This window comes from Fragaria vesca, linkage group LG7 (genome assembly GCF_000184155.1).
Source record: "Fragaria vesca subsp. vesca linkage group LG7, FraVesHawaii_1.0, whole genome shotgun sequence".
Lineage (NCBI taxonomy): Eukaryota > Viridiplantae > Streptophyta > Magnoliopsida > Rosales > Rosaceae > Fragaria > Fragaria vesca.
In genome coordinates this window covers 23,365,072-23,375,840 of record NC_020497.1, presented here as the reverse complement: position 1 = coordinate 23,375,840, position 10,769 = coordinate 23,365,072, and the positions used below count along the sequence as shown (strand labels likewise).

Here is a 10,769-nt window from a genome sequence, read left to right as displayed (position 1 = left end):
ATAAAGACCTTGACCTCGACACTTTGCTAACTGTATCCGTCTCCCTAGTCGTTTTGGACTAGCTATCAACAACAACACCATCATGAGAGACATCGCAACCGAGTCCTTAGGAACACTTTCTCCTCCGGCAACTAAATCATTTATTGTAGGGCTTGATAGCTTGCAAATAAAATCTGTTACTGAAGAGACACCGTCTTTAGGGTTCGCATCTTGGTTCATTCTCGGTGAAAATCAACAACATCTTGGGCCCTACATCATCAGAGCTGCGCGAGCATTACTTAAATGATTACCTCACCCACACTACGCTGGTCTGGTCTCAAGGAAGAAGCGAATGGCAGCCACTATCCTCCATTCCTGATTTGGTCTCCCAATATACTCCACAAATTCCAGTGCCCCCCAGTGACAACGATGATGACTTTGAAAAATGGCAGAAACAGATTACTAAGGCAGAAGCATATAGTGAAAGACCTTCCACACCACCAGAGGGCGAGGAAGAGTTCACTGACGATGATGGCACTCATTATAAGTGGGATTGCGGTCTTGGGGCTTGGGTTCCTCAGGATAGCATGTTTGGGGTAGAGGATATGACTTTCATGCAAGAAGAGGAAGTCTTCACGAATGTGAAACTTTCTAATGGTTCTTCAACTGGAAATTTTTCTAATCCTCCTAAAGAGAAAGACATTAATGTTAACCGTGAGGTAGAAGAAGGGAATTCAGTCGAAGAAAAGAATTCAACTTCAAAGAGAAAACTATCGGATATGGAAGATATCAAAAAGGAAGCTAATAAACCTCCTGATAGTTGGTTTGAGCTAAAGGTCAATTCACACGTATATGTGACTGGATTACCTGATGATGTTACAGTTGGCGAAGTGGTAGAAGTGTTTTCTAAGTGTGGGATAATAAAAGAGGATCCTGAATTAAAAAAGCCTCGTGTGAAGTTGTATACTGATAAAGCGACGGGAAAGATAAAAGGAGATGCACTTGTTACATATCTAAAGGAACCCTCAGTCGATTTGGCTCTCAAAATTTTTGACGGAACACCTCTGCGTTTGGGCGGCAAGGTTTTCATGTCAGTCAACCGAGCTAAGTTTGAGCAGAAAGGGGATAGCTTTATTGCGAAACAAGCAGACAACAAGAGGAAAAAAAAACTGAAGAAGGTGGAAGAGAAGATGCTTGGTTGGGGTGGTCGTGATGATGCAAAACTGTTGATTCCAGCTACTGTTCTTCTTTGTTATATGTTCACTATTGCTGAAATGAGGGCAGATGAAAACTTACGTAGAGAGTTGCAGGTAGATGTTGAAGAGGAATGTCAGAAGCTTGGTCCAGTGGACTACGTCAAGGTTTGTGAGAATCATCTTCAGGGTGTTGTTTTGGTAAGATTCAAGCATAGGAAGGATGCTCAAAAGTGCATAGAGTTGATGAACGGAAGATGGTTTGGTGGCAGGCAGATACATGCAAGTGAGGATAATGGTTTAATTAATCATGCTTTGGTCAGGAATCTGGATGATGATGCAGAACGTTTAGAGTTGTTTGCTTCCGAACTTGATGTATGAAGGAGTTTCGTTTCAGTCTTGTAGTTATGCTAGTCATACATCTAGATTATGTTGTAAAAACAGTTCAACATCCGAAGGTCCTTGGTCATGTCAAACTATTACTTGGGGTGTAACATTTGAAAAGTCATAGGTGAAATTATAATATAATCGTTAATGTAAGTTATGGCCGTAGTCAATAAACAAGTTAACAATTCCCAAACAAGTTATGGTTTGGCGATTCCAAAACAAGTTATGGTTTGGTGATTCCAAACTCTACATAATTCCCAATCATGGTGGGCATGTACAATCAAGAGCTCTGTCTCTCTCTCCATGGTGTTGTTTCCCCCAAGTTCTCTGCTTTGTTGATCGAAAGATCTTGGGAGATAGTGTCTAGTTTCATCAGTAGACAATATCGGATATATATGTGATTGTGTATGTTTTTGGTTGGAGTAATGTTAGGTGAACCATTATTTGGGGAACCACTTAAAGTCATCTTATGTGGCAGTTGATGTGGCATATTCATGTCATCAAAACTTGATTTCTTATTCTTCTATAATATTATTTTTCCTAATTACTATAATTTCCTTTTCCTTTTAGTTTCTTAATTTTATCTTTCAAAACCCTTTTGTGTTTCTTGCATAGCTTATGCTTCAACGTCTATAGACATTTTCTTTTGCTCTTCTCATCTCACATCGATCTCCTCTCAACCCTCTCACCTTCTCACAATTGATTGCCTCTTCTTAATCAAGTATCGGTACCAAATGCTTTGCCTTATTCCAAAAAGGTAATAGCTAGTTTGGAATTAGGGTTTAGGGTGAATTGGATTTGAATTAGGGTTCATCATGTTTATTGTGTTCTTCTTCAATTGGGTAGTTTGGAATTAAACTCAAAGTCATCAAGATAGGAATTGGCGTCGTGGTATGACATTGGTGTTGGAACAACTCATTTAGATTACTTTGGTAACCATATGCCAAATTGACTAGTATCACTTGAGGTTTCACTGGTAGGACTACTGGGAACATTTTAGAAGCAGAGGTGCAAGAACCATGCTAAACCAAAATTCAAATCCACATCCCATGAACCCTACAAACATGTTATTCGTATTTTATAAACGAAAATGGAAAAACAAAACAACCAAAGAGAAGGCTAGGTTTGTGAGGAAACCAAAATCAAATTGAGGGAGTTGATCAATCGAACAGAAGAAAGTTTGAATACGTTTGCAACTCACAAGATAAAAAAGAAGAAAGAAAAAAAAAAAGGGGTTAAAAGATAAAATTAAGAAACTAAAAGAAAAAAAGAAAAGAAATTATAGTACTTATGAAAAACAAAAAATACAAAAGAATAAGAAAATGAAGTTTGTGATGAGGTGGATATGCCACATTAGCTGCCACGTAGGTAAGCTCTAGATGGTTTCCTAAAATGGTGGTTCAACTAACATTACTCTTTTGGTTTCGATCCATGTGGCTGTGGTTCCTTGGTTTTTGCAATTTGGTGTTTATTAGACGACGAGTAATGCAACGTTGAATTAAAGTTTTCCGATCACGGATTGCAACCGAGGACATTCATTGTTTTATTTCGGTAATATCTATATCCGATCTTTAACATTCTAATGTTCGCCTGTGTATGTTCTCTCCCACATTTTAGACATGGTTTTGAGTTGTATAGTTTAATAAGATGTTGGTGCTCAAGGTTTGTTTTCATATTTTAGAGTTGCATTATTTAAGAGTTTGGGTAATTAGTATACTTTGTTTACAAAATTTTGCAATGACTGTCTATTAATTCATTTCTTTTCTTTTGCATGTCAATGACACGTCACTCTGCATGGATGATCCAAGTGCAAACATTGGATGGAGCATAGTTGAATCTTGCACGACGTCTCTTTTCGTCATTATCAAATATCAACTACAAGAAGGGAGTAGTAGCCCCATAAAACAAGTAGAGATTATGTATTTGTTTCCATCGCTGGAAGGAAGGGTATGGTTCAATGTTGTTTTACATGAAGTTCATTGATCAGATTACTTGGGTAGTTTTATCTAGTTTCAAAGTCTGGTCGATGGATTTTGCTTCATGATATTGCTTCATGGCGGCGGGGTGATAGCTTTGACCAAGTTTATTTCTTAGGCTGAGGAGGACGGACACGCACCATGGACATCAGGTATAGTGTGCCTCTAAGTGCTTTGTCTAATTGATGTCTAGTTTAGTACATGTTTGTCAAGATTTCTAATATTATCTTATATCTTCGTAATAAGGGTTAGATTTGATGTCCCCCCCTCTCTATTTATTTTTTATTTTTTTAAAAAATAAAAATAAAAGAAAAGGGTGAAACCCTTGTGGAATCGGGAAAAGGATTAGCTATAGTTTATATAAAGACCTTGACCTCGACTCTTTGCTAATTGTATCCGTCTCCCTTGTCATTTTGGACTAGCCATCAACAACAACACCATCATGAGAGATTTTGCTTTGTACTATGCCGAGCAAGAACACAATTTCTACCCAATCGGTGCAGGCTTAATTCCGATCATATTCAAGTTCTTCAGGTATAGAGGATACCAACGTGAGATTGATCCTCCGCGAGACCTTAGTACTTGTTATGCTCACCAAAGAATTTTTTTGAGTGAAAGAGTACTTGAAGCGCAACCCTCCTCTAATAGGACTGCGGATCTACGGGATCGAATTGCTAGGCTTTTCTCCGAGTTTATTCTTATCACAGAAAATGATCAGTCGAATGTAATTGAAGGAGTATTTAAGGTGCTTGACGACCCCGTCCCCGACCTTCCGGTCGTTGTTTATGTGGCGGAAGTGACTATGCAGATCGTCAATGACATCGCAACCGAGTCCTTACCAACACTTTCTCACAGGCTTATTCCGGCACCTAGATCATCTATTGAAAGTATGGTGAAAGTTGGGCGTCATAGCTTGGAACTAAACTCTATTATTGAACAGATACAATCTTGTGCAATATGTATGGAGGACCTTGATTACTCTGCAGAAGAAGAAGGGGTACGTAGTAGTTGATCCTGATCTTAAACGACGTCGTGGGATCGTGATCGCTCGCATGCCGTGTTTACACTGTTTTCATGAAGTCTGCATTGTCCGTTGGCTGGAGATCAATCATCTGTGTCCTATCTGCCGATACCCAATGCCAACCGTGGGAGCGGGCGCCGGCCGTTGAAACCCTAACCCTAATTAATAAGAGAGCTAGGCTGATATGCAGCTAACCCTAACCTTAACCGTATTTGAGGGGAGGTTGCATTAATGATTAGCTATGTTATGCATGTGCTGCTGGATCAACATGGTGCTAGAATAAGACCCTCTAGGCACAAACCCTAGCCCAATTCGGTTTCTACCATAGAGTTTGTTATTATTATTATTATTATTATTATTGTTATTAATTGTTATACTTATTATTATCGTCGTCGTCGTCAAGTGCAACTAGAGTTTTTCCGAAATTCTTTCATGATTCACTATAGCAATGCTAATCGTAGCTAATTTTTGTTATCTGCAGAACATTGAACAGCAGAATCAGATTACGATCGAGCAGTCCTAATTTTCAAATTGAAGGGTAGGGCAAATTCCCTGAACGAGGAAATGTATATATCCAACACTCTTCCTATTGTTTACAGTGTTCTAGCTAGCTTTGTTGTTTACAATACATATGGGATATCGTATGGAAATATACATGATTGATATGTTAGGTTTTTTTTTTTTTTAGCTCTGTAGGGTGTGTGATTATTGTAGTATGTATGAAATAATTTTGACATTTAATTGAACATGACGCCCAAACTTCTCACTGCCAGGATGAAAATCTTAAAGCACAAGAATCAGAGAAGAGTAGCGGACGAAGTAGAAGGGTGTATATATAGCGTTGCTGGTATACACGTTCCTGCATGTCTTGATTGTGGGTTTTGATATGTTTCTTAACAATCACCTTCCTTGTTTACGAGATACACGTACGTACAGTTTCTATGCAACTAGCTAGACTCACGATCTCAATGCAATAGACCTGAATCCTTTCGACATGGCGAGAGTTCGAGTCAGTGCTATAATTGGTTGTCGGTGTTTCACTCAATGATGTCCATACTAGCTAGAGTTGATCAGTGTAACTGTGTAAGTGCATTTTCATAGGAAGTATTCCTATGGTTAGATATGGAAGAGGTGAAGACAACTACGCGAGGTGAATGAAAATTTGAGTACTGTTGGCATGGAGGCATGAATGTATTTGTTGGTGTAAGGGGCGATGGTAATAGCTAGACTGATCATAGGTGAGTACGTGCTTTCAAATTTTTGAATTTGTCCATACCATTAGGAGGTGCATCCGAGCATGCGACAAGATGCGAGAAGCTTCAAAATGTTAACCTTGTTGCATTGTGTAGTCCTAGACTCTTAGCGGTTAAGCACTCGAGGCATTTTTTTTTTCCGAAGAAAAACAAAAAAAATTATATAGTAACAACGAAAGTTACAACCATGGTTAAGCACTTGTGGCATCTCGAAAGATCGCATCGACAAAATCCTTGCTTGATCAATGACTACTTCTTCGTTTGAATCCTATTGGAACTAGTTTTATTAAGAGTCTAAGTGATCCATGTTAGTTGTTTCGCATTTAAAATACATAAGTTTTTAACGATTAGACGGTCTATAATCCTAATGGTTAAACACTTGAGCATAACACAATAATATACAACCATGAAATGAATGTGGTGAATCAATATTTACACCGTGGCTAAAAAGAGTGATATCTCTTGGAGCTTGGATTTAAATTAGAAGCATATATTCTTGAGTCTTTTTTTTGTTTCGGGGTCACATATTTGATTTGTTATTGTTGTTGAATGTTGGATCCGTTTTTGTTTTGGTTCATGTCTCTCGATTAGCGTTAGAAAATAAATTAAAATTTACCGGATTGAAGGAGAAGTTGGTTAAAAGTTTTGTGGTAAATTAATAAACTAGAAGGAACGGTTATTCTATTCTCAAAAAAAAAAAAAAAATTAACGGTGTTTATTGGCTTCTATTCCAAGAGTGGAGGAAAATGTGGGCTTCTAAGGAGAAATTTTTCTACGCTCTGGGAGAACCACGTAGCTATGCCCAATGGTCCTCCGCTCCTATAGTAAATTGGCACGTGGATATTTTGGCATGTCAGAATAAAAACAAACCTAAACTCTAACACAACAACGTTTCTTTGTTAGAAACACAGAAGTAAGAAAAAAAAATTTGCAGATCGGTGCAAATGTGCAGAGGTTAAGGGTTGATAGAACCCAGATCTGCAGAGGTTAAAGGGTTGATAGATACCCAGATGATAATTAATCTCAAACTTTGTAGATGCCTAGGGGTTGATAGATTCTCATAACTGCAATCCTTCTTTCTTTTCTTTTCCTCATCTTTATAACTTCTTATTCTTTGATATGAATCAATAAACAAGAAATTGATTTGATATGTGTATGATCAGTTATCCCCAATTGATATACATATATTCATGAATATATGAATCAAATTACACAAAACTCACATCTATCCTTACGGCTCAATCAATTGGTTCTATAACCAAAGCAATAAAGTCTTTTCATCTGTTACTATTGGAAACCCATAAGTGGGTGGTGGTGTTTCCATTCAGATTTCAAAAGGAAGAACGCAACCCAAATGATGAGATTTCTTGATCTTGAATCCAAAAATAAAAACTTGTGTGAGCTTGTGATTTATTGTCACCGTTTTTTATTGACAAATTGAATAGCAATTGGATTGAAGAAGCATAACCCGCAAATGTTGTAAACAATTCTAATTTGAAGCAAACCAATTGCTGCAAAATTTCTTTTCGATCTATTGATTATGGATGAAATGATGAATACATAATTACATATCTTTACTATTAGAAAGTCAGGCGTGGCTTTGGTGTCTTTAGTGAAACCTTTTTTTCAATTGACTAAAAAACCAAGGTAGCAGAAAATTCTCAAACAATAAAAATAATAGTTATTATGGGTGTAACCGTAAAACACTATAAATAAGGAGAGAAAAAAATATATGGTAGTTTTATCCCACCTTTTGGGGAGCAGTTATCTACAAAAAGATAGGATTAATAGATTCATCCCACATAAAATGGAGCAGTTCAAGTACACTTTCTTCCATTTTTTGATCCCCGTGCATCTGCACTGGTAAGAGGCTAGTTGATATATAACGACAACCTTAACGACAGTTTTGACGTTTACTTGATTGTTTAAGTGTTAAGTGACTTGTCAAAATAGCCACGTGGCAATTTACTATAAAAGCGGAGGACCATTAGGCATAACTAAGTGGTTCTCCCGGAGCGTAGAAAAATTTCTCGCTTCGAAGGTAAATAGCCAAGGCCTATAAGGTTCGCAGCCACTTAGACAGAGCCACGTATAAATAAAAGGACAATAGAGTAATTACGCTCCCATCCAAAACCTAATATCTAAATCCACACCTTTGCCGTTCGTTCCCCTTTTCATTTCTGCATCTCCCATCCGGGTAGAGATAGATCTCGGTTATCATGCATCGGCATCGATACTTTGCTCCTCTTTCCGATGATGGCCCTCCTCCTCTGGCCGTGACGCCGTCATCGGCAAAGGGCGGAGCTTTCTCATCCGCAAAGGGAGGCTCTTTCTCATCGGCAAAGCCGCAAAGGGCGGATATTTTCTCATCGGTAAAGGGTGGAGCTTTATCATTGGCAAGGGCGGAGCGGCTTCTGCATACATCCCATCCTTGGTGTAAGATTTTAATTTTAATTTTTAATTTCTCGGAAAACCTTTTATTTTATGTTCATATAAAATTATAAATTATATTTTCCGGGGGTCGGTAGTCGGGTCGGGTTAAATAGTATCGGGCCGGATCGGGTATACGGATTAAACAGAGACGGGTCGGGTGAACTCGCCTCGTATAAATATTAAACCGCAACAAAATTACGCTAATATTTGCTAAAAGACAAAAAAAAAAAAAAGATTACGCTAAATCGGTTACAGAGTTCGCCTTCGTCTCCATTTGCTTCTTCGTCGTCGTCATTTGCTTGTTCTTCTTCGTCATTTGCTTCGTCTTCCTCACTGCGATGGTTAGTTTCTGGAATTTGATCGGTATAATGTTTTGTTTTGGTTAATGCGATTGATGATTTCTTGAACTCAGGGTTTTGATTTTTGTTTCCTACACGTTGTGATCCTATGTGTTTGTCTTGCTCTAATCTTGCTTAGGAAGTCTAATCTTGCTTAACAAGCCTTCAAGAAACTTGACCAGGAGGTGGCTAGTTGAACTTAGGGTTTTCTATTGTTGATTCCACCACATTTTGATTCTGTTGATTCTGATGTGATGTTTTTCTTGCTCTGATCCTGTTTTACAGTTTTTGTATATCAAGAAATTTGGTGAGGAGGTGGTTAGTTGAAATTAGGGTTTTGAAATATATCAAGGTATATTTTCTTTAGCTGAATACTGTGTCAGGAGTCTTTATCTGTTAAGAAATTTGAGTTGATTACTTACATGTTGATCTAATCTTGCTTGAGAAGTCTATGTATGTCAAGAAACTTGACAGGAGGTGGCTAGTTGAAATTCCCCCACATTTTTGAATCTGATAAGATGTTTTTCTTGCTCTGATCCTTTTTTAGAGTCTTTATACAACAACCAATTTGACCAGGTGGTGGCTAGTCGAAATTGAAATTACGGTTTTGATTTTTCGATTCCACCACATTTTGATTCTTATATCATGTTTTCTTGCTCTGATCCAGTGTTAAGAGTCTTTGTATTTCAAGGAATTTGACGAGGAGGTCACTAGTTGAAACTAGGGTTTTCCAATTTGATTCCAAATGGTGTTGGATTTTTAAGTTGTTGATTTAAGATATAGGATTTGACTCTGTACTCCGTTAGGAGTCTGCGCTCATGAATGATCTGGATAAGAAAGTACCGAACCCGAAGGTTTCGAAAGAGGAGTGCCCTGCACATGTTGAGGTTAATTTTCTTATCCTTTTTTCCTGGTTTAAGTTATTCCAATCTGACCATAATATTTGAATGTTTGTGATTTTACATTATGATTGACTGTGTTGCTGTTATCCTCCCTAGGAGGTGTCCATCCTGAAGCGTCACAAGGATGTTGGAAAACATGGAGATAATTACATTTCTGAACATATTAAGGTTTGCTTTCTTAAATTTAAATGTTTACCACATCTCCTTGGCGATGTATTTTTTTTTGTTTTTGGATTTCCGATCTGTAAACTATGTTTTCTTTTGGTTAATACACTTGCAATGCTATTGGTCATGTGCAAGGAGTGATGATTTTTAGATTTAGGGTTTTGATTTTTGATCCGATCTTGTTGTGATTCTAAACTGGTGTTTGTCTTGCTCTAATCCTGCTTAAGGAGTAGTTGTATTGAAGTAGTTTGACGAGGAGGTGGCTAGTTGAAATTTGGGTTTTGAATTTTTCGATAGTACCACCTTTTTAATCTGATATGATGTTTTTCTTGCTCTGAGCATGTTTTAAAGTCTTTGTATATAAAGAAATCTGAGCAGGAGGTGGTTAGTTGAAACCTCGGGTTTTCAAATTCGATTCTAATATCGTGTATGTAGTGGTTCCAGGTCTGGCTTGTCTTCTTTTGTTATTTTCTGCTGCTGTGAATTTTTTCAGTAAGTTTTTTGAAATTAATTCATTCTTAAGTTCTTGATTCTAGATATAGTATTTGATTATGTTTGTTGTAATTCTCTATAGGAGGAATCTGTGTTTTTGAAAAAGTGTGGTAAGTTGCCGAGCCAGAAGGTAACTAAAGAGGAATGCATTGCTAGTTATATCCAGGTATATTTTCTTAAGCTTGATCCTACAGTGGGTGTTGTTTTCATAGGATTGACTGTGTTACTTACCGTACTGTACCCCACAATGGTTTTTTTTTTGGTATTAAAATATATGTACTTTGGTCTAATGTAACTTTCAATTGGTTTAATCATTATTGTCGTTTGGTGAGGAGCAGATTAATGAGGATATTCCCCTCCACGTGATGGTTGATATGAAGATTGGTATTCGTGACATTATTTTGATCTATCAAGCTGAGGTAATGTGCTGTGTCTTGGCAGACTTTTTTTGTGTAATTCCATTTACTGGCTTTTCTCAGCTTACATGTATTTCATTTCAGGGCTTCGAAGAAAATGTGAGGAACCTACGTAATAGCCTCTCTAGAAACATGCAACCCAAAGATACTAAAGTTGCCCATGCATTGATAAATGCCTGCAAGGCTAGCATGGGAATTAACTCGTATTGGAATG

The 10,769-nt window shown here is 37.6% G+C and overlaps 1 protein-coding gene and 1 pseudogene across 1 annotated transcript in view; both read left to right on the top strand.

The window, feature by feature from the left end:
- Positions 1-82: 82 nt before the first annotated feature.
- On the top strand, positions 83-1,553 carry LOC101312401 (annotated as a pseudogene).
- A 7,536-nt stretch (positions 1,554-9,089) lies between these two features.
- Positions 9,090-10,769, top strand: part of LOC101312109 — a 2,569-nt gene continuing 889 nt past the window's right edge. The window contains exons 1-5 of the mRNA XM_004309222.1: positions 9,090-9,467; positions 9,579-9,650; positions 10,222-10,305; positions 10,478-10,558; positions 10,640-10,758. Of these exons, the coding sequence (XP_004309270.1) occupies positions 9,399-9,467; positions 9,579-9,650; positions 10,222-10,305; positions 10,478-10,558; positions 10,640-10,758 (425 nt within the window). The 5' untranslated portion in view covers positions 9,090-9,398. The remainder of the gene's footprint in view (positions 9,468-9,578; positions 9,651-10,221; positions 10,306-10,477; positions 10,559-10,639; positions 10,759-10,769) is intronic.